This window comes from Sphaeramia orbicularis, chromosome 7, assembly GCF_902148855.1.
Source record: "Sphaeramia orbicularis chromosome 7, fSphaOr1.1, whole genome shotgun sequence".
NCBI classification, from domain to species: Eukaryota; Metazoa; Chordata; class Actinopteri; order Kurtiformes; family Apogonidae; genus Sphaeramia; species Sphaeramia orbicularis.
Genome location: NC_043963.1, coordinates 54,522,206 through 54,547,371, shown reverse-complemented (window position 1 = coordinate 54,547,371; position 25,166 = coordinate 54,522,206). Strand labels below are relative to the sequence as shown.

The following is a 25,166-nucleotide window of genomic DNA, read 5'->3' as shown; positions in this document are numbered from 1 at the left end:
CCTTAATCCAAAACTGACAGTACTAAGGACTGAATCACCAGTTTAGTTAGACTAGGTGACATAAAAGCTGCACACCTTTTGACCACAGAAACAGCATTTCCCATCTTGGTCGTCATATTATCAATCTGTTTAGTCCAAGACAGTTTGTTTTCTAACAGAACCCCCAGTGATTTTGTTTCTTGAACTTGTTTCACAGACATTTTATTTATGATGAGATTCAATTCATCAAGCGGCCGACCAGGAGTTTTCCATGTTTGTCAGGTTTTTTGTTTCAAGTTTTTCTGAAAGAGTTTTTTGTTCATCATAGAGATTGTTTTTAATTTGATATATCCTCCTTGAGAGCGCTTTTTGTTTAATCACTTTTTCATTATTAAAATACTTTGGTTAAAATCTTCAGTTTTTGTGAGTGGTGCGTTTGAGTCCTCCATTTTGTAAGTCCAGGAGTTTTAACAGAGAAATGATCCAAATGTGGTGCGTTCAGGTGCAGCCGGTGCCTTTCACAGTCCAAGCCATCGTGACCTCCTCAGATCTGCACTTTGACCAGACCCAGGTGGACTTCGGCTCCTGCTCCATTTACCATTCAGTCCGAAGCAGGATCCATGTGACCAACCGCTCACTGCTGCCCCAGGACTTTGGCTTCACTGGGATTCCAGAGGTTCTGCCTGTATACATGAAGGAACAGTAGAAGAAACAACAGTCTGACTTTATTTATACAGATATTAAGCACTAGTGTCACCCATTTTTCTCCCCCCACAGTTTATTGAAGTCCAGCCTAATGATGGTTTTGGCACACTGCTCCCACAAGAGACTACGGCCATTGATCTGATTTTTAGTGCCAAGAAGGCTAAAAAATACCATTTCCAACTCATCTGCAAGTCTGGAATTAACAGGTACATTTAAATCAATAGTCGCTTTTCCATTGACCCTCAAATTGTTTGAATATAACTTGCGCATAAAAATTTGCCCAATAGAAAAATGACAATTTCACCAAAACTTTTGTTTTTCGATGAAAAGTTTTTGCTCTTGCAAGAGGTGGTTTTTCGTAGTGAAACTGGTATATCACACAAAACTGCAACGGAAAGACCGTTTAGTCCAACTAGAGTCACATGACCAAAACAAACAGATGCTGATGGATTTTAGAACAAGAGAAGAAGAAGAGTTTAAACCAAATGTGTGTGCATGTGTGGACACAGCAGGAAACCACATCAGTTTAGAACTTAGTAGGAGATAGAGGAGGAACCAGCATTCTAGATTCAAAACAACACAGATTTTTATGTTTTCATTAGGGTCTGTCTTTTTGTTTGTTTGTTTGTTTGTTTGTTTGTTTGTTTGTTTGTTTGTTTGTTACCTTGGCCAAGGAGGTTATGTTTTTGTCTGTGTTGGTTTGTCTGTTTGTCTGTTATACAAGATAACTCAAAAAGTTTGGGACAGATTTGGAGGAAATTTTCAGGAAATGTTGATACTAGGCCTGTAACGGTACACAAAATTTTCGGTTCGGTACGTTTTCGGTTTTCAAAGCCACAGTTCGTTTTTTTTTTCGGTTCGGTACAGGAAGAAAGAAAACCCCTCAAAAGGTCTCTTAATGCATTTATGAATTTTTAAACATTTTTTCCCCAGTTTTTGGAGACAATAGAATATAGAAAAACAGGAATAATATAATTCTGCTGCTATAAATCAAATAGAAAATAAAATAAATTATTTATATTACTAAATGTATTTTAAGCATTAGTATTGTACTTTTCCCTAAAAAGGTAGTTTCGAACAAACAAGAAAAATCTAATTACAGTTCTGTCAGTTCACATTCTACATAAAAATAACAAATACATAATAAATAATGCAAATAAATAAATAATAAATAAATAAAAAATACATAATAAAAATTCCATATGAAGTGCAACATTAACAAGAGGGTAAACAGGTATTCTGTTTGAACAAACTGAAGAGAAACACTGACAACACAATGAACCAAATTATTTATTTACGACAGAGAACAAACTTTTTAGGACACTGTGTGTATTTGTGTGTGCCTGTGTGCACGGGGGATTTTTATTTTTTTTATTTTTTTTGTCGGAGCTGGGGGGTAGGGGGGGCGTGCAGTTCTGTACCTGGGGGTGCGGTCCATAACTAATGTAACTAACGCTGTTGTGAAACGAAAGTGAAACTTTACACACTTTCAATGTTGTATTTATTCCTCTATTATACAGTGTGCGTGATAGACACACAGACAGACAGACAGACAGAGCTAGTGTCAGTGTTTTAGAACTACCATAGTTCCTTGGGGCCAAACTACGTCCATCTTATCTCCGTCTCTTTCCTCGTTGTCTTTCACCTGAACCTGAACTGATCCAAACTGGACTGGACTGATGGTGGAGGGTCTGCAGTCTCTTCCTTCCAGGTTCACATCATATTTGTTGTTTTTTTAACCTTATATTCTCCTGTTATTTCATATTTTGGGTCAACGTGTGCTCCTTCCATATGTCCGTGTGAAACTTGCGCTAATTTAAAGTTCCGCATCAAACGACGTCTTTCGTTCCTTTTTCTTTTCCTCATCATACTGTGCCGTTTGGGTGCAGCTGTGTACTGAACAGAACAGGTGTGTACTGAAACGGTTCGGTTCAGTACGTGTACCGTTACAGGCCTAGTTGATACTGGCACAAGGAACAAATGACTAAATTTTGGCGGTGATTGTGGGTGGTGGCTGATCTGCCTTGGCGGAGGTCTGCGCTCTCCGAGAGCTGTTCTAGTTATGTTCCTGTTTATGGAATGACTTCTACAGACATCTACCAGAGGAAAGAAACTAATCAGCACATTTGGGATTGAATGGAAAAACCAACACTACACACTTGTGTTTTTAACACATTTAGTAACAACAAAAGCACTTGGAGAGCGTAGATCTGTCTTGGTGGAGGTCTGCGCTCTCCAATCACTCCCCCCAATCACCACCAAAATTTAATCATTTCTTCCTTGTGCCAGTATCAACATTTCCTGAAAATTTCATGAAAATCCGTCCATAACTTTTTGAGTTATCTTGCACACAGACAAACAAACACGCACGCAGACACACAAACACACAAAGCAAAGTGATCACAGTACCTCCTGGTGGAGGTAAATATCAGTAAAGTTTTGCACAGATGTCCAATGGAAAAGCGACTACTGTTTGTATTTCGTCTGTAATCGCACTATGAACAGCAGTTTGGGTCAACGCAGATTTGACGAATAGAAGTGGATGTGAGCGACCTGCAGTAACTGTTGTTTGTGCTTTTTCATCAGAGACTTCCCTCTGACTTGCAGAGCAGTGGGTGTCCACCCTCCACTGGAGCTCAGCTGTTCTCTGGTCCAGTTTAGAGCCACTGCCGTAGGCGACCATTCCACGGCCCTCCTCCATCTGATCCACCGTCCCCCCCCTGACCACGGTCCGTCCAAACAGCCGGTCCCACCAGTGGAAGGGAAGGCTGCGGCGCCGGTCGGACCCCGCCTGTTCTCCTTCAGTTTGCCTCAGGATTCAGACATCAGCATCAGTCCTCCTGCAGGACGCCTTCTGCTTGGAGAGGTACAGTCAAACATTAACCTGAAAAACCCAAATATACGCCAGTGACCAAAACCAGCTACTGATCTAAACTGTTTAATAACTTCAGATCCACTAATCCTATCAATCCATGTCAATAATTGGTGTCAAATACAGTTCTTCATCTTTTCATGGTCATCAGATATGACCCATTTGGACGTTCAGAGGCTCTGTAGTTACCATGGAAACACCGTCATCTTCTACAACATTTATTCACCAGTCAAACCCATGGAGCTGGATCAGTGACAGTGGATGGACACACTGGGTTTATGTTCAGTTAGTGACAGACTGGACTGAAAAAGACACTTTTTCTCATGATTTCTCTGTTTCTGGTTTAATAACCCTCAAATATAATCTCAGCATGATGATTAAAGTACATGATCAGTAAAGTAAATATAGGTAAATATCTGATTTTCACAGAAAAAATGCAAAATGGAGAGGATAATATTATGATAAATGGTTAGGAATCACTTAAGAAAGGTTAAATAGAGAGAAAAATTAATTTGGGGGCTAACACAAAAGTAGGCCTGGGTCTTCATGGTTTAAAATAACACTGTGACTATAAAAGTGATGAACATCCACACTGACATCAGTCCAGCCTCACTCTGGCATTTGGTCAATCGCCAGCTTGGTACTTTGTAAACAGCAGCGACCATAAGTGGACATGAAGGTGGAGTGAGGGTCCAAACTCCAGCCAAACTCAAGTTAACTCACAGAAAACACACACTACGCTAACTAATGCCGTCATACACACCACCACATTATTTTAGCTGCATGAACAATGGTAACATGTAGAGTTGGGTTTGATGACACTAATGTCATCATGTTAGAAATGAACTAGCACTAGCTGGACTGACAACGGCTAGGTTAACCCTTTAACCCCTGAGTCCTGACTGCAGGTAAAGGTTCACATATTCAGGTTTTGCACATACATCACATGATCACGTGGTTTTCTGTTTACAACGCCATGTTGGTAGGCAAGCTTTCAGGTTTTTCCTTATAGCAGGTAAGAAACAGATGCAATTAGAAGCACTCAGAGAGCGCAGACCTCCGCCAAGGCTGATCAGTGGCCCCCCCCGTGGGCCCCCCCACACCAAGGAGGTTATGTTTTTGCCAGGGTTTGTTTGTCTGTCTGTCTGTCTGTCTGTCTGTCCGTTAGTGTGCAACATAACTCAAAAAGTTATGGACAGATTTTGATGAAATTTTCTGGTCTGCGCCCCCCCCGTGGGCCCCCCCACCTCCGATCACCACCAAAATTTAATCATTTCTTCCTTATCCCATTTCCCACAAACCCTGAAAATTTCATCAAAATCTGTCCATAACTTTTTGAGTTATGTTGCACACTAACGGACAGACAAACAGACAGACAGACAGACAAACCCTGGCAAAAACATAACCTCCTTGGCGGAGGTAATCAGCAGCAAAGGAGATGAGTGGGAAATGGGTGTGGTCTGTCTGTTCTCTTTACTTATTGGCTGATGACAGTTCAGCTTTAGTGGCTGTGAAAGCCAGGGGGTGGAGATGATTATAATACAAGAAAACGCTGCTTTTTACACTGTCAAAAGTGACACAGAGCGCCGTAAAAAACGACATTTTAAAGAGCCATAAGACAGCGCTTTTTGCGCCGCTCTTAAAACAGTACATGACGGCATAAAAAACGGTGTTTTTGTGGGAATTTACACCACATTTTACAGCATTTTATATTTGTACGCCGCATTTTACGGCATTTTGGTGGTTTGAACGCCGTTTTTTATGGCGTTTAAATAACCAGACATGTTGTGGGAGTGGTGAATAGTGATAGAGATGGCCTGCCTTAGATTGCAGCCATAAAACGCGAAGGCTGGCAACCATAAAGCAACGGCCGAGTATGCAGCGACCATTTTATTGAGGGTAAGTGAATGCATTAAAACACAAACTAGTTTATGGCTACAGAGACGTTACCAGTATTTAGTTCAATAAACATGTACCATGGGCACCCCACCCCCACCCCCTACCGTTCTAAGTTTGGGTTTATTTTCAGATGTTTGTTCAGATGTTTAGACTTCCCTTATTCTTGTTCCAGGAAAAAGTGACACTCCTATGTCCCCTGATGACGTGCCTTCGTTGTTTTCACACCTGATATAGCAGACAGTTGTACATCTGTGGGTAGCTAACTGCCGGGTACTTCTGAGCACTGACAAAAGCACAGAGTTTATCCAAGGTCAAGCTGTGGGGGTCCACGGTAATAGATCTGATCTTTTCCACATAACGAACCTTGGAGGTGCTATCAAGGGCTCTGGCAGTATGGGACCGGACAACAGTGCCTTTATCACAAGCAGACATACTGGCAAATAACAAAACACACAAACACGAGTCCAGAGAAAAACACCAGATAAAGCAACAGTTCGGACTTTCTGGATGTGGATAGCGTGCCTACCAATATGGCAGTGTAAACAACAATCACATGACCAGTGACGTCAGCTGCAAGTCCTGAATTAACCCTTTAACCCCTGAGTCCTGACTCCAGGCAAAGGTTCACATATTAAACGACCTTTCTGATGTGTTTTATTTTGTAAAACAAAGCCTGAAAATCTCTTCAGTCGGTGTTAAGCACAGATCTTATTCCAGCTATTTTGTCAGAAATCCATCTAAAAAACTTCAATTTGAGGGAATCAGGAAGTCCAAATTGCCAACTGACTTCTGGGTTTTAAGACTTATTTCTGCAGGATTAACTCAATTAAAGTGAACCTAATAAGATTAGCCAACATGAGTTCGCTAAAGCTAACCTCAGGTCCGCTGTCTGAGCTCTGACCACCAGTCCAAAACCAAAACAGACAAGAAAAAACAGAAAAAACTACAACACTCTACCACTAAGAAGCAAATATTACATGTCATGTTTGCTCATAAATGTAGGTTGGTTAAAATATCATAATTTTCTGCTGATGAATTTTAAAGACTTAGAGTTTTCGCAGCAGTTGTGTCACTTGTTTTTATGCAAATGAGTAAAACTGTTTCATAACCTTGAACAGATGTTTTTAGTTACAGACCTATTTGATTATAGAATATTCATGTGAATCTACTGTAATCTAACCCTGAATTCCATTTTAGCATACGAATATAAAATAAAAACATACAGGTAATGCAAGTATTAGGATAAGTGTGTACATAAACAGATGCAGAGGAAGGCCTGATGGCATTTGTAGATGTAACATGTAAACATGTATGTGAACTTTCTAATCATGACAGTTTTCCACTATGCCATAAAAGTCATAATATCTAACTGACCTTATATGTGTGTCTAAAATAAATACTATTCACCTTTAAATGAGAAAACACCAGATTTTGTAGTAGCGTTACAGAAAATACTGTTTAAGCCCAGATATATATGGATGTAAGACCCCAGAGTGGTAGATATTAAAGGATGACACAGTGCAATGATGCCCTCCTGTGGACACATGAGGGAAGTGCAGGTCTGTGTTGTGAACGTTTACCTCCAGTGACAACAGAACACTAAACAATGAGTTCTTCATTTTGTTTGAGAAAGTCCAGGTGGGAGAGACTGAGTGAACAGTCTGTGTAGGTCAGGGGTGTCAAACATGCGGCCCAGGGGCCAAATGCGTCCCGCCAAAGGTTCCAATCCGGCCCCTGGGATGAATTTACAAAGTGCAAAAATTCCACAGCCCAGGCTGTGGAACTCATTTTAGTGTCGGTTCCACATCCAGACCAATCTGATCTACAGTCAAATAATAACAGCAGAAGAACCGACAAAAAGAATGACTGCAGGTTTACTACTGGGTTGGATGTGAAAATAACAATATTGCGTTATGTCTATAAATAATGACCCGAAGCTCATGACCATAGGTGAGGGTAGGAACGTAGATTGACCGGTAAATCAAGAGCTTCGCCTCTCGGTTCAGCTCCTTCTTCACCACGACAGACCGGTACAGCGACTGCATCACTGCAGACGCTGCACCGATCCATCTGTCAATCTCACGCTCCATCCTTCCCTCACTTGTGTACCAGACCCCAAGATACTTGAACTCCCCCTTGAACTGCCACCTTACCGTGGTGGGGGAGTTTGAGTGCCCGAATGATCCCAGGAACTATGTTGTTGGGGGCTTTATGCCCCTGGTAGGGTCTCCCAAGGCAAACAGGTCCTGGGTGACGGGCCCGACTAAGAGCAGTTCAGAAGCCCCTATGAAAAAGAACCAACAAAAGAACGTGACGTCGCCCGGTATGGTGCAGCTGGGCCCCACCCTGGAGCCAGGCCCGGGGTTGGGGCTCGAATGCGAGCGCCTGGTGGTCGGGCCTGTGCCCACAGGGTCCGCCCGGGCTCAGCCTGAAGGAGCGACGTGGGCCCACCCTCTGGTGGACTCACCACCCACCGAGGGAATCGTAGGGGCCGGGTGCGATGTGGATTGGGTGGCAGTCGACGGCAGGGAGCCCGACGACCCGATCCCCGAACGCAGAGTCTAGCTCTTGGCTCTTGGGACATGGAATGTCATTAAGTCATATGTAAAGAATTTGTCATTTTTTGTTCCATTTGTTATATATTACAGATTCTAGTTCTGTACGTAGACTAATATTTGTTGTGTTTCGTTTTACTAGTAATTTGATGGATTAATGTGTGAAGTACGTCAAAATGATCTTTTTCAAAGTGTTAACATGACGTACATCAGGTATTACTTCATATATTTTATCTAGCAAATCTCAGAACAAAAAGTTAAGGAGCAAAGTTTAGCAAAAATGTACTTATTATATTACTTAAGTAACACAATTCTTGGCCAAATTATTTCAACACAGTTCTATGCATTTATGACAACTTTTTTTTTTGACAAAAATGGCCGCTCATTTGACCCCCTAAGAAAATTTGTGCCAATAAATGTATCTATGAAACTATGGACAAAAACAAGTATTGTGACATTGTATGAGTTTATTAAAATGATGTCATGGAGAATACATGCTCTAATCCAAGTTCAAACCAGTCCAGGAAAATATTAGTGCAGTCAGGTTATGGAAATGATCCTTGTTTATTTCTTTGGGTTTTTTTTCTTTTGTCAAGAAAAAAATGAAAACTAATTGGGCAGCAGAAGGTGATTTTCAGTATTGCTATTTCAGAAGGAAACGTTGTCTTTGTCAGTTAATTTTAGAATCACAACCCTGTTATTTTCACTGAACATGTGTTTGTGTGTTCTTCCATTTACACACTGTCACATACTGTTAATACTGTACAGATGGTGTCTATTCATAGTTTAGATCTATTCTTTATTCTGCCTACCTCTACTCCTATCTAACTTTTATCAAATTTAATATTGTATTTTCTTGTCTTATTTTTATTTTTTGTAATTTTATTTGTTATTATTTATATATATTCTGGTCTAGTTACTACACCTGTTACACACCAAATGTTTTACCTCCACTAAGGAGGTTATGTTTTCATCGGGGTTTGTCAGTCCATGTGCTGGATAACTCAAAAAGTTATGGACGGATTTGGATGAAATTTTCAGGAAATGTTGATACTGGCACGAGGAGGAAATGATTACATTTTGGTGGTGATGGGGGGGGGGGGGGGTGATCTGCCTTGGTGGAGGTCTGCGCTCTTCAAGTGCTTTTCGTGTTTTTCTTGTGAAACCATACCCCATCTCCATTTCCATACCTGAATTAACCCTGTAAAGCCTGAACCATTAAATCATTGACAGAAAATTCCAGTTCTTTGAAACTGGAGCCTTTATTGGTCTTTCTAAATAAGAATTTTTTTCTTTTTTTTTTTTTTTCAAATATCATTTTCCATGTAAGAGTTTCAATTTTGTATCATATTTGATACATGAGGTCTCAATGCTCAAGTATTATTATTTTTGAACAAACAAAAACATAATACAACACAAACATGTCTAACAAACTGGTAATTCCTTTTCTAAATGGTCCCAGTTCTTCCTCATTAATGACAGTCTTGTAGTGTCAAGGGAAAGGCCTCTGGTGAATGAACTCCTCCCCCTGGTGGATTATCTGTGTATTGCATGTATCTAATTGTATCCATCAGGTTTTTCAAGACAAAAATATCACACTGATCTTGTAGATCAGGGGTGTCAAACATGTGTCCCGGGGCCCAAATGCGTCCCCCCAAACGTTCCAGTGCGGCCCCTGGGATGAATTTCCAAAGTGTAAAAATTCCACAGTCCAGGCTGTGGAACTCATTTTAGTGTGGGTTCCACATCCAGACCAATCTGATCTACAGTCAAATAATAACAGCAGAAGAACCCACACAAAAGAATGACTGCAGATTTACTACTGGGTTTGATGGGAATAAAATATTACACTATGCCTATAAATAATGACAACTTCAAATTTTTGTCTTTGTTTTAGTGCAAAAAATAACATTAAATTATGAAAATATTGACACTTACAAACTATCCTGTAACAATAAAACGTGAATAACCTGAACAAATATGAACAACCTGAAATGTCTAAAGAAAATTAAACACAATTTGAACTCTTTTCTGCCTGTTCCTCAGTGTTTAGTGTCTTTGTGGCAGATACTTCAGGGCAAAAACAGGGCTGACAAGGCCACTGCAGGAGCCACAGAAACTGGAGTCAAGGTCGTCATTGAGACTGATGGACCAACAGCAGCATCTTTGTAGATCTGATCCATAATGCACATGGAGAAATGATAAGTTGAGGCAGAATACTGTTAGAATTACACTTATTTTTCTTAAGAAATTTCAGTTTTTTCAGGTTATTCACATCTGTTTTGTTTGGATAGTTTATAAAAGTAAGTATTTTTATAATTTAATGGGTTTTTTTGCACTAAAACAGACATAAATTGTCAGTTGTCATTATTTACAGGTTATTCTGTTATTGTTTTACTGGTTCGGTCCACTGCAGATCAAATCAGGCTGAATGTGGAGCCTGAAAGAACATGAGTTTGAGAACCCTGGTGTAGAGGGCTTCAAAACTCATGGATCAGATATGATACGTTTGGCGTTATAGGGTTAAAGTCTTTGTCCCCAGCACCGATAATAACCAGTGCAGTATTAGTGTACAGCAGTGGTTCCCAACCTTTTTCTACTCGTGACCCCATTTTAACGTCACAAATGTCAGGTGACCCCAGACCAAGGTTCTAATAGTTTTGGATTTTTAATTATAGTTTAGTTTTATTTAGTTCTGACTTTTTTTCTCTAATTCAGTTAGTTTTAATTAGTTTTTAGAGCAGGTTTGCTAGTTTTTATTAGTTATCATTTTTTTCTGAATGCTCAGTTTTAGTTTAGTTTAGTTTTAGTATTAGTTTTAGTTATTTCATATATTTTATCTTCCTCACCATCCTATTCAAAGAAATTAGTGAGGTGCTAATCAGGGGGTTACCCTGGACACTTTATTTGGGGGTCGGTTAGGGCGGCTCATTGACTGAGCACAGACACAAACACATGTACAGTAGGATGTATGAATTCCCTATAGCAGGTTGGGGGAGGGTGTGATCCATACACAGCGTCACTTACGTGAAAACAATGCAAAGATGTGCAAAGCATGAGAGGAGATGCACAAAGCGGCCAGCAGTAAACCAGACAGAAACATATAGAAACCAGATAAAAACATATAGAAACCAGACAGAAACATATAGAAACCAGACAGAAACATAAATAAACCAGATAGAAACATGTATAAATCAGATAAAAACATATAGAAACCAGATAAAAACATATAGAAACCAGATAGAAATATATATAAACCAGACAGAAACATAAATAAACCAGATAGAAACATGTATAAATCAGATAAAAACATATAGAAACCAGACAGAAACATATAGAAACCAGACAGAAACATATAGAAACCAGATAGAAATATATATAAACCAGACAGAAACATAAATAAACCAGATAGAAACATGTATAAATCAGATAAAAACATATAGAAACCAGACAGAAACATATAGAAACCAGACAGAAACATATAGAAACCAGATAGAAACATATAGAAACCAGACAGAAACATATAGAAACCAGATAAAAACATATAGAAACCAGACAGAAACATATAGAAACCAGACAGAAACATATAGAAACCAGATAGAAATATATATAAACCAGACAGAAACATAAATAAACCAGATAGACACATGTATAAATCAGATAAAAACATATAGAAACCAGACAGAAACATATAGAAACCAGATAGAAATATATATAAACCAGACAGAGACATAAATAAACCCGATAGAAACATGTATAAATCAGATAAAAACATATATAAATCAGATAGAAACATATAGAAACCACATAGAAACATATATAAACCAGATAGAAACATATAGAAACCACATAAAAACATATAGAAACCAGATAGAAACATATAGAAACCAGATAGAAATATATAGAAACCAGATAGAAATATATAGAAACCAGATAGAAACATATATAAACCACATAGAAACATATATAAACCACATAGAAACATATATAAACCAGATAGAAATATATATAAACCAGATAGAAACATATATAAACCAGATAGAAACATATATAAACCAGATAGAAATATATATAAACCAGATAGAAACATATATAAACCAGATAGAAACATATATAAACCGCTTATAAACATATATAAACCAGATAGAAACATATATAAACCAGATAGAAACATATATAAACCAGATAGAAATATATATAAACCAGATAGAAACATATATAAACCACTTATAAACATATATAAACCAGATAGAAATATATATAAACCAGATAGAAACATATATAAATCACTTATAAACATATATAAACCAGACAGAAACATGTATGAACCAGATACAAACATATACAAACCACTTATAAACATATATAACCCAGTTCCTCATCAGTAAACCACACCTTAGCAGATCTCTCATCTCTTAATCATCTCCAGTTCCATTATTAGCCAACTTTGCTTCAGTTCAGTTCAGCTAGCTGTAGCTAGTAACATCACATGTTTTGTAACATTCTAACAGGTTCCATCCCTCTGTAATTGGATTAGTGTTCCTCCTCCTCTTCTCTCCTCTTCTAAACTGTGCAGTTCAGGCCTTGGAAGGCCTTTTCATGGAGATAAACTCTCCAGTCTGTACCTGGATGCTAGTTCAACACCTGTCTGACTGTCATTCAGCTCTGCTCTGTCTGTGTCACTCACACACACACACACACACACACACACACACACACACACACACACACACACTGAGCAAAAAAAAGAAAAAAACCCGACCCCACTCATCACATAAGTCAGTCCCAGACAGGACTGTGCTGTTTTGTCCCAGCTTTAGTCTGTATGTTCCAGGTAGAGTGGGGACCAGAAGACCACTGGAAACCACCAGTGACCAGACATGACAGACTGTGAAGTGTCGTATGGTGCTGCTAGCTCAAATTGCTGGAGTGAAATACATCTATTTCGTATCAATCCGACATTGACAAAGACGAAAACGAAGGGAATTTTATCCATAATTTTTATATGTTTTAGTTAGTTTTGTAAACTCACAATACAGTTTCAGTTAGTTATCTTTTTTTTTTTTTTTTTTTTTTTTTATCATTTTGTTTTTATTTATTTCAGTTAACGAAAATGTTTTTTAAATTTTTGTTTTCGTCATTCCGTTTGTTTTCGTTAATGATTATAACCTTGCCCTAGACATTCAAAACAGAAACTTTTATTTTTTTTGGCTAAAATTAATTTGTTTTTGATCGTGTAATAGTTTGCTATAATATGTTGCAAATAAACGTTAATTTTAGGCAACATTTAGGCTATATAATGTATATTTATATTAGTAAGTTTTACATTTTTTTTAATAAATTATTAGAAATTTCTGGCGACCCCAGACATTCAAAGCAGAGACATTTTATTTGCTAAAATTAATTTGTTTTTGATTGCGTAATAGTTTGCTGTAATATGTAGCAAATAAACATTAATTTTAGGCAACATTTAGGCTATATACTGTAAATTTTTATTAGTAAGTTTAAATTTTTTATCAGTTACTAGACATTCCAGGCGACCTCATTTGAATTCCAGGCGACCCCACATGGGGTCCCGACCCCAAGGTTGAAAAACACTGGTGTATAGTCTGTGTGTGTGTGTGTGTGTGTGTGTGTCCTCCTGTTCATGTGTGTGTTTCCCTCGTCGTAGCGGTGTCCAGTCCAGGTGACGTTCCGACCCAGGCTGTCAGAGCAGGACATCAAAGCCGAGGCGTGGCGTCTGGTCCAACGGGCCGAGCTCCAGCCTGAGGACACAGCCACGGAACGGCAGGTACGGCTGGACACCCGCCAACGCACACTCACCTCCTGACAGCTCGGATTTCCGTCTGTGTTTTCCCGTTTCAGCACATCCCCGTCAGCTCCAAACCATAAACAGAAGGGCGTTTCCATGGATACACTGTAGTCGTCCGTTTGGCACATGTTCAGAACTGTCCATTCTGTTTGTTATCGTTTAATCTGTCAGTTATTTTCTTCGGTTCAGGTGGATTACACTACAGGATTTAAACAGGCAAAGAAATGGTAAAAATATGGGACAGACAGGAGTGAAAATGACAAATAACTGCTCTTTTATTCCAGAACCAGCTGGAACACCTGCTGTCCTAGCACTGTTAAACATTCCATTTAAATGTACTGTTATTATTATTGTTATTATTCTGTTGTTTTATTTGGTATTTTTACTTCACTGTTTTAATTATACAGCTGATTTTATGTCTTCTTAATCTATTCTTGTATTCTAGTCTATCATTTTGCTTTTTTAGTCTTCTGTACGACACTGTTTTTAATTGCACAGCTGCTTTATGTCTTTAATCTATTCTTGTATTTTATTGATTGATTGATTGATTGATTGATTGATTGATTTTTGGTTTTCCCCTGTAAGTCGCTTTGGAAAAAAAGCATCTGCCAAATGCATCAATGGAAATGTAATGTAAATGTACAATAGAATAGAATAGAATGGAATAGAATGTCTTTATAGTCATTGTACAGGTACAACAAAATTAAAAAGTGCAAATAAAGTAAATGTAATGGAACAACAAACACAAAAAGTATCAAAGTAAAAGGATATAGAAAAACTATCTATATATAGAAATAAAAGTAATTCATGTAATTATAAAAGTACTGTGTGTGTGTGTGTGTGTGTGTGTGTGTGTGAATAACAACAACAATAACATAAATAAATATGGATGGATGTATAGAAATAACAATAACATACATATTTATATGAATCAAGGATTTTTCATGTCACACCAGCACACATTTATACATGAGATGGTATGAAATTTGGTACTGGAGGTGTCAGATTTTAGCCCAAATAAAATCTATCATATAAACAATATGTACAGAAATAGACTTTTGTAGAGACGATAACGAAAAAGGAAAGACCCATGTATAAAAACACTTGTGCATGTGCAAAAATGTGAGGGGAGGACGTCTGACTGGCCGCCGGCCTGTATTGTATTTAATATTATAAAAAGTGTCTAGTGTTAGAACAGAAGATCCAACTGTGTGTTGGTCCTGGCGTCATGTGCGTCACAATAAACGTCCGTGTGAAACACAACAGTGGAACCAATGTTTAACAGCAGAGAAATGAAGGAAAAGAAGCTTCAATTCAGGAACATTGTACTCAAATAACTTTTAATCGATTGGAGTCAATTAATGGATTAATGATTTCAGTTGTAACTGTGTGTGTTGTCAGGCTCAAAGGGAGGACGTCCCACCAGAGTCCAGTACAGGACAGAGGACATGTGCAAATACAGAGACCGGAAAGGTCCCAGACGACCCCAGTGAGGACCACCCAGCTCCTGATCCTGATCCTGATCCTGATCCTGATCCTGATCCTGATCCTGATCCTGATCCTGATCCCATGGACATTCAGCCACAGTAGGAGCTTTTCTGAGTGGACCTTTGACCTGGAAACATGGTTTTAAAGTTTGTTTCTCACTCCAGGTCCTCAGGTGGTCCGTTTATAGCAGGGTTCTCAAACTCCTGTTCTTTCAGGTTCCACATTCAGACAGATTTAATCTGCAGTGGACCCAACCAGTCAAATAAGAACAGAAGAACCTGGAAATAATGACAACTGCACATTTATGTCTGTGTTTTACTGTAAAGAAAAAAACACATTAAATTATGAAAACACTTACTTTTATAAACTATCTGAACAAAAAAGGTGTGAATAACCTGAAAAAACTGAAATTTCTTCAGAAAAATCAGTGTAATTTTCTCAGTCTTCTTCCTCCACTTCTCATTAGTCCATGTGCATTCTGGATCAGATCTACAGACACTAAACACTGAGGAACAGGAAGAAAAGAGTTCAAACTGGACTGAATTTAATACAGACATTTCAGGTTGGACACATTTGTTCAGGTTAGTCACATTTTATTGGTACAGGAGAGTTTGGAAATGGAAAGATTTTCAGAATGTAATGTGGGTTTTTTTGGGGGGGCGGGGGGGTTTCACTAAAATTGAAGTTGTCATTATTTATAGGCGTAGTGTTAGGTGGTTTTTGGATAATTTTTGAGTGATTTTTAGGTGTTTTCTTTTGTGATTTTTGGGTGGTTTTTAGTAGGCCTGTAACGTTGCACAAAATTTTCGGTTCGGTACATTTTCGGTTTTCAAAGCCACGGTTCGTTTTTTTTTTTTTTTCGGTTCGATACGGGAAGAAAGAAAACCCCTCAAAATGTCTTTAATGCATTTATGAATTTTTGAACATTCTTCCCCCAATTTTTGGAGACAATAGAATATAGAAAAACAGGAATAATATAATTCTGCTGCTATAAATCAAATAGAAAATAAAATATTACTAAATGTATTTTAAACATTAGTATTGCCCTTTTCCCTGAAAGGGAGTTTTGAACAAACAACACAAATCTAATCCCAGTTCTGTCAGTTCACATTCTGCAGAAAAATAACAGCAAAAAAAAAATTCCCTGGGCCGGCCTGGCCGCCCGGTGTGCTGGGTGGGACCCCTGCCCGGGGAGATGGGTGGCTCCTGGGCTCGTGGGGCTCGGGGACCGGTGCCTCGCCTGCCCCTGGGTGGCTGGCCCCCGGCGGAGGGGTGGCGGCTGGCGTCCCTGGCCTCCTGGGGCCTGTGCTCGACTGCTGTGGGGCCTCTGGTGGGGGGCCTCCCTCGACCATCTTCGGGGCGGGCACACTGTTGCCTCTGGGGGGGCGGGCTGGATCCCCCCTCTCTGTGGTGTCTGCTGGATGGCCAGGCCTTGGGGCCCTCTGGGTCGGTCCCTGATCCTTGGAGGGGGGGCGGTTGTGGTTGCATGTGTGTGTTCTTCACCTCAGTCTGTTTGACTGGTTCACTCTGTCACAGCAGATGAATGTGAACATCTGATGTTGTGTGGATCTGGTACTGGGATTATCTGTTATAGGTATTATTTGTGCGAACGTGGTATATGACATTTTGTTCATGCTTTCTTATTTTCTTCATTTCATAGGTCTTATGTATCTCATTGTTGTGTTTTGTTTTTGGTTTTTTTTTTGTAGTTTTGTTTTTTTTGTTTTTTTTCTGTCTCTTCTGCCCAGTTTACTCAGTTCTGGTTGTAGTTATTGTTTCCATTATAAGTGTCTCCATGGTTGTTGCTGTTTGTATTGTTGATACTTTCTTGTGAGGGTCTTCTCCACCTTCTTGTCTCTTGTTCTCTCCCCTTCCTCTACCCCCCCACCCCCACCCCCCATGTCAGGTCTGGCATCGAAATGTGGTTCAACAAAACTCATAATAAACACAGTAGAATATCAAAGGGCGCTTCATATACTTTATGAAGTTACCCTTGGCAAAGCAAATGTGTTCAGCACCAAAAGGAACCAGACTACCATTCTACTGTTAGGACGCTGGACAAGACAAGTAGGAAAAAAAAAAAAAAGTAGTGTGAGATACTCCCTGGTAAAATGTACAAATAAAAGAGGATACACAAGCAAAGGTGTTAGAAAAATGGGCAATGATGACTGGGAGTACAGCTGGTGTGGGCTGCTGCCTTATCGGTACAGACAGCTGCCTGTCAGCCAGCTGAGCCCAGAAAGAAAAAGAGAAATAAAAAAAAAAAAATTCCACATGAAGTGCAAGATTAACAAGAGGGCAAACTGGTGTTCTGTTTAAACAAACTGTAGAGAAACACTGACAAATAAATTAACCTAGTTATTTATTTTAGGACAGATAAACTGTTTAGGACACTTTGTGTATTTGTGTGTGTGTGTGTGTGTGTAGGTGTGTGTGTGCGTGTGTATGCAGGGTGTGATTTGGGAAAAACACGGGGGGGGGGGGGGGGGGGTGTTTGTCGGAGGTGGGGCGGGGGTATATACGTGGGGGTTTGGTCCATTACTAACATAACTAACGCTGGTGTGAAACAAAAGTGAAACTTTACATCCTTTCAACTCCTTTACAACTTCTAACTCCCGGGTTCTATTCCTCTGTTATACAGTGTGTGTGTGTGTGTGTGTGTGTGTGTGTGTGAGAGAGAGAGACAGCTGGTGTAAGTGTTTTAGAACTACCGTAGTTCCTAGGGGCCAAACAACGTTCGTCTTCTCTTTCCTGGTTGTTGTCTTTCACCTGAACCTGAACTGATCCAAACTGGACTGGACTGATGGTGGAGGGTCTGCAGTCTGTTCCCTTCAGGTTCACATCAGATTTGTTGTTGTTTTTTTTAACCTTATGGAAGCAGCTATTTCATATTTCAAGTCGTTGTGCGCTAGTTCCATATGTCCGTGTGAAACTTGCGTGGATTTGAAGTTCCGTGTCGAATGACGCCTTTCGTTCCTTTTTCTTTTTCTCATGATACTGTGCCGTTTCAGTAACAGCTGTGTACCGAACCGAACAAGTGTGTACCAAAACGGTTCGGTACAGTACGTGTACCGTTACAGGCCTAGTTTTTAGGTGTTTTTTGAGTAATTTTTGGGTGGTTTTTGGGGGATTTTTAGGTGGGTTTTTTTTTTGGGGGGGGGGTGATTTTTGGGTGATTTTTAGGTGATTTTTGGGTGAATTTGGGTGATTTTTGAGTATTTCTCCATGTGCATTCTGGATCAGATCTACAAAGACACTAAACACTGAGGAACAGGAAGAAAAGAGTTCAAACTGGACTGAATTTTCTTTAGACATTTCAGGTTGTTCATATTTGTTCAGGTTATTCACCTTTTATTGTTACAGGATAATTTGTAAATGTAAATATTTTCATAATTTAATGTTATTTTTTGCATTAAAACAATGACAAAAATTTGAAGTTGTTAATTCAAGATTTTTTGCTTAATTCAATAATTTTTTTTTGTTTAATTCAAGATTTTTTTTTTACTTAATTGAAGATTTTTTTTTTTTTTTGCGTAATTCAACATTTTTTTCCTAATTCAAGCTTTTTTTTTTTTTTTTTTTTGGCGGGCCACATGTTTGAGAGCCCTGATTTAAGGGTCAGGGTCTGAGGCCTTCCATTCCCTCTGCTTCTGTTGTGTTTGGATGGTAAAGGTGAAACATTCGAACTCCACGGTCAAATCTCACAGAAGGAAGTCTGCAGGTTCCAGTGGACTCTGAGGACAAATACAGGTGTTGTGTTTTTGTGTTTTTTCCTCCTAGGTCTGAGCAGTACGAGCAGGGCCGGGCCTCTCTGCTGTCGTCCTTCACTCGTCGGTATCAGGAGTTCACCGTTCCCTGTTTGGTGTCGGACCCTCTGGAGGCTCAGCCGTCATGGAGGTAACTTTATGTCCACGTCCACAGACCAGGAAGTACACTGGGACTGGACACAGTATTTATGCACAGTGGGTAGCAGTTGGGTTTTTAATTTTCAAATTCCAAAACCATCATCTGATACTTTTATTAATATGTTTTGTAAAATTCGTTTGTCTGGTTTGAACAATAATCTGACAAAAGTCCAGTGAGTATTGGCACCGATACTGAGAAGATGAAACCGACTGAATGTTGGATAAATGGAAATGATTCACACTGAATACTGTTTCCTTTACTGTTCTCATCATAAAAACCCAAATTCTAAAACATTATTTAACGAACACTGTTTATACAGAAAACAGAATTACCCCTGCCTTATGGGTGGGAGGGGGTATAACAAATAAAACATTTAAAAATTAAAAAAAACATTATTAAAATTTCAACTTAGAAAATGAGTCCAACTCATTTCTTGATGCAATTCACCCAATGTTTTTCAAATGTGACACATGTTCTTTTACATGTGCCTTTCTCCGACTTTTTGCATATTTTTTTTTTTACCAATTTTTGAAAAGATTGGCATAGGGGCTGCATGATATTGGAAAAAACTGACATTGCAATTTTTTTTAAACCCTGCGATATATATTGAAAAACTTCTCAGGAGGATATAACAGCTGTGTGGTGCTGACGTGAATGATCAGGCTAATTAGTTGTGTTTCCTGTTGTTGTGTCGACAGGTGGAAGACACTGTCGACACAGAACATGTGTTTCAGTTTCATCCTTCTTGTAGCTGAAATATTTCCAGATAACTGACGTTGCTTTTGTTTTTGACACCAAGGGCCTGATTTACTAAAGGTTTGCGTGTGTGAAAACGTGCGCAAACTTGACTGTACACGCAAAAACCCGTTGAAGCTGATCTACTAACAGGGCGCACCGAGGTCTGCGTCTCTCAAATGGGCAAAACAGCTCGCGCAACCCATTTAGCGTGTTTGCCCTGATGAATATGCAATATGGACGCCTCTGCCAGAACGCGCAGAATTATTGGGAGGAGTAAATGCAAATATGTATTTAGCGCGTGCAATGTGATTTACCAAACCTGAAACTGATTGCGGTGGCTGATTTTGTGTCTATATTTAGCGCGTCTGAAAGGCAGGTTTGAACTGGAACAGCTGCACCATAACCTGGCTGCAGGTGTTAGAGCGTTATATACAATCAAAGCAAAGAACAGTTCTGTAACGAGCCATGGTGGAATGGAACTCTCCTCCAGAACAGATCACCAAAGAACAAACAAAAGCGAGATTTAAAAGACAAGTGAAGCAACATCAAATAACCCGACGCCTGTAAACAATTCAGAAGACGTGTAGACATCAACTTATGATATTACCAAATGCACACACACACACACACACACACACACACACACAATTATAATTAGGTTTATTTATTTAATATTATTACTTAGTTTTTGTTTGTCTGTTTGTTTTTTCTGTTTTTAATTTGATCTTGTGTAACAGGGTCAATTATTTAGCAGCACTATGGTTATGTACATTATATTGTGTATTGTTATAATTACACAAAATCTGTGCATTTTATTTTAATTTCTTTTGGTTTAGTACCTGACATTGTGGGCCTCCGGATCAGTGTGTGTGGAACTTTTTGTTTTGGTCTGTTCCCCATCGAACGGTTTACAGTGTGACGCTGCGCACTATAACTTGAGTTTTCGCGCCTTTGCCTCCTCCCTTTTGTTCCGGTTTTCTGTGGGAGAGGTAAGCAGCCGTGTAGTTCATAGAAACTTTTGGTTTAACCTTTGTTAATTTAATTTTTTTTACATGAACCAGCTAGTTTAGGCTGTATTAGGCACTTATAATGTATTTAAACATATTTCTTTATTATTTGGTTTGTGCAGGAGTGTTTTACATGGGGAATGCTGACCGGAGGTTGTTATGTTTTATCCATTTTGTCAGAATAATAAATGGAGACTACCTCCAAGAATATACGTGTGGGTCTCGTCATTAAGAGAAAAAGAACACAACGCAGAGTCCGACACCACCGGTTACACTTGCTAAATACTGATCTTGCAGTATTGTTATTATTGTTTATGTTGTTTTGTTTGACTGTTGAGTGTTCTTAAGAAGGAAATCTGAGGGTGAATCACATTGATTTTATGCTTGGAAATGGATACTGTCTGTCTGTTTGGAATGGGAGGACCCCAGGAAGAGTAGCTGATGTCCTGCATCAGCTAATGGGGATCCCAATAATAAATAAATAAACAAACAAACAAATAAATAAATAAATAGCGAGGAGGCGGGGCATAGGCACAACCAAAGGGAACACACAGAACCAATCTGTTCTGATCACATCAACATTTATGGAATGACAGGAGAAAAAAATATTAATCTGAGACATTTGCCCCCCCCACTTTATGGACCTGCCCCCCATGCCCGCTTCCACCAATGGCACATCACATTAGACCAGGACCGACTACTGACAGACCACTCTCTCTCTCTCTCTCTCTCTCTCTCTCCTCTCTCTCTCTCTCTCTCTCTCTCTCTCTCTCTCTCTCAGGATGGGTTCTAGCGCTGCACAACACACACACACACACACACACAGCACTGTCCAGTGTTGTGACTGGACTCCTGAACCAGCTACAAAAGCGGATGTTTTGTTTTTTTTAATCATGCCCACAGACTTCGAAGTTTTCGTTCACCATACAGAGCGACATAAACAGAGAAGGTGTTTATTTGACTAATAACACACTTCACCACTGATAAACAACAACAGAGAAATACCTGTTCACCCTCTGTGTGGAAAAAGAGTAACTTCATATGTATGAGTGATGGGATATCCCAGAGCAGTTTTTACAGCGCACTGTCTCCATGACGACAACCAGTAGCGTACGCAAAATCCTCATTTAATTCGGGCGGTCTCCAAGACTTTGCGGCTGTTGTCATTTGTGTAGGAAAACTTAGTTGATCACCCGTGACACGCAAATCAACAGCACACGCATATTTTAGAGCGAGCGAGCACATTTGTGCCCATTATTTGCGATCTCAGTAAATCAGGCCCCAAGTCTTCATTTACGGTGATTTTCTCCTGTTCATTGCTCATTTTTTAATATCGTTATCAGCGATTCACTTCAAACTAATTAAGAATGATTGTGATTGGTGGATAGCTGTGTGCAGTGTGTGTCAGGTACCTTTGAAATTAGATGAGAACATGTTGAGTTTATTTACCTCCTATGTTGCAGGACCTGCGATGTGACTTTTATTTATTTATTTATTTATTATTTTTATTTTTTTCTGCGATGTGACTATTGCGCGCACGTACATTGTGATGTCGATGCTCAAATGATGTATTGTGCAGCTCTAGATTGACAGTTAATACACCAAATGAATCCCTGGGGAGGCGGGACATCAGTGAGTAGGAGGGGCGAAGGGTTGTGCGACCAGATGGGAGTATTAGTAAGCTCCGCCTACTTTTTCACCTGTTTTTACTGTAAACCTCTGCACTTTTTACTGTATTCACCACTACATGCATGTTTTTTTTTTATTCATAACTGGCTGTTTTTCACTGTTTCCTTATGTACCTTCAGTAAAAAACAGAAGTAGAGGTAGTCGTCATGACAATGCCTGTCGGTTTGTGAGCTGCAATTTCCAAACCTCCAGTTTAGGTTTTTGTGTTTTCTTGTGTTTCTTTAGACCATCCTGTTATCGAACACTTTTTAGCACCACAAGTCATTTCAGCTACGAAAAAAATATGAACACATGGTTGATAAAAGCTCTGTCACAACTTGACGATTTAGGCAGCGTTTGCCGATGTACAACAAATTTGGTGAATACGCTGGAAGAAGTTATGGGTAATTTGATCTACAGCTGAAAGGACTGGTCAATTATTGCATTAATCAAATTATTTAAAAAATAAAATAAAATATGTTAATACTTTAAGGAATGTCTAAGTCATTTTTTAGCCAAAATGCCAACAAAATGATTTCAATAATATTAATAATAATAATAATATTGATAATGATAATAATAGTAATAATAATAATAGTAATAATAGTAATAATAGTAATAATAATAATACTGTGCTGATGCTTATAAGGCATGTGTTCCCTTGATGCTCTATAAAACTGTAATAAACAGGTTTCACTCATAGTAAATGATAAATGCTAATAATCAGACTATTCAAGTCAAATAAATATGAAAGCAGTTGTCTATTGAATCAATTGTCTGTTCTATCTGTTCTATTGAAATTATAAATGTTTTTGATCTCTTCAGTCCCTCCAACACCCTCTACCTGAAGCTCCAGTGTCCTGCTGTACAGCCCCCTCTAGTGGTGATATCTGAGAGTGGTCGGCCCATCCTAGACTTCCATCAGGTGGCAGTGGGTGAGGATAAAGGATCATTTAATGGGTTACTTGAAGGTTCTGTAAAACTGTGACTTCTCACTGGTGCATATGTTATGTGTGTTTTCTGTTTTAGGTGAGAAAGTGATAAAAAAGTGTACAGTGCAAAACATCTGTACGGAAACACTGGAGGTATCCTTGTAGAGCTAACTGTCTGCTGGAAGTCCAGCCCAGTGTAGTAAAACCACTGCTTTACTGTGTCCAGTCCTTCTGTTATGTAAACCACTCATTCTAATGTGGGGTTACAGTTAAAAGAGATTCACAGAAGGTAGAACAGTGGTTTCCAACCTTTTTAGCTTGTGACTCCATTTAACATCACATTTGTGGCGACCCCAGACATTCAAAACGGAGACACTTTTTTTCTAGAATTAATTTGTTTTTGATCATGTAAAAGTTTGTTATACTATGTTGCAAATAAACGTCAATTTTAGACGACATTTTGTCTATATTATGTGTATAATGCAGCTTTTTAAAATTTTTATTAGGAAAAGTGTGTGGTGTTTTACTTATAATGACATATATATTGAATTATTAAAACTTTTTTTATAAGTAATTTTTTTTAAATCAATTACTAGAAATTTCAGGCAACCCCATTTGAATTTCAGGCGACCCCATGTGGGGTCCCGACCCCAAGGTTAAAAAACACTGAATTAGAAGGTGTAAAAAGGCCTTGGAACCAACAGGCTGAGCATTAAAACAGATGAAACTGGGTTGTACAGTACTCATGTGAATGATATAATATATATTTAGTACAAATATAAACTGATCTAAGATTAAACCAAATGTGTCACATCTGAGTCAGCATTCCCATTGAACAGCAGGTTTTTAACCCATAAAGACCCAGTTCTACTTTTGGGGCAGTTCCAAAACATTTTTTTTCTCAATATTTAAGTTGTCTGAAGGGCTTTATGACCATTTATTATGTCATTATTCTCTGTATTTTCTGTCTTTTCAGTGAACGTCAGGTATTTTCCTACATTTAATTCACTGATCATGCAGATGTTCATTAAAGTTGATGGTTATTATAGCAAAAAAAAAGTTTTTTTTTTTTTTTTTCAGTTCCATCTGTCATTAACTGAACATAAACCCAGTGTGTCCATCCACTGTCACTGATCCAACTCCATGGGTTCAACAACCAAGTTTTTTCATTTTTATTCATTTTACTTGGTATTGCATTTGTTTCTGTTCATTTTGTAGCCCATTTTATAATTTTTCTTTAATTTTGTTCAATTTGTGTCTTATTTTGTTCATGTTACTTATCATTTTGTTGATTTATTTTTCATTTTTGTTCATTTCATTGATCACTTTGGCTGTTTTTGTTAATTTTGTTAGTTATTTTGTTCTTTTTAATACTCATTGTAGTCAATGTTTTGCTCATTTTTTCCCACATTATTGATCATTTTGTGGTTTTTTTATTCACTTTTGTTATTATCTGAACATAACCCCAGTGTGTCCATCCACTGTCATTGATCCAACTCCATGGGTTTTACTGGTGAATCAATGTTGTAGAAGATGACAGTGTTTCCATGGTAACTACAGAGCCTCTGAACGTCCAAATGGGTCATATGTGATGACCATGAAAAG

General features: G+C 38.7%; 1 protein-coding gene across 1 annotated transcript in view; it reads left to right on the top strand.

Annotated features, from left to right (window-relative positions):
• Positions 1 to 25,166, top strand: part of LOC115422496 (cilia- and flagella-associated protein 74-like) — a 180,189-nt gene that overhangs the window by 121,528 nt on the left and 33,495 nt on the right. Inside the window, exons 12-19 of the mRNA XM_030138843.1 lie at positions 482 to 655; positions 757 to 890; positions 3,271 to 3,550; positions 13,682 to 13,801; positions 15,224 to 15,408; positions 19,091 to 19,207; positions 23,455 to 23,564; positions 23,659 to 23,714. Of these exons, the coding sequence (XP_029994703.1) occupies positions 482 to 655; positions 757 to 890; positions 3,271 to 3,550; positions 13,682 to 13,801; positions 15,224 to 15,408; positions 19,091 to 19,207; positions 23,455 to 23,564; positions 23,659 to 23,714 (1,176 nt within the window). The remainder of the gene's footprint in view (positions 1 to 481; positions 656 to 756; positions 891 to 3,270; positions 3,551 to 13,681; positions 13,802 to 15,223; positions 15,409 to 19,090; positions 19,208 to 23,454; positions 23,565 to 23,658; positions 23,715 to 25,166) is intronic.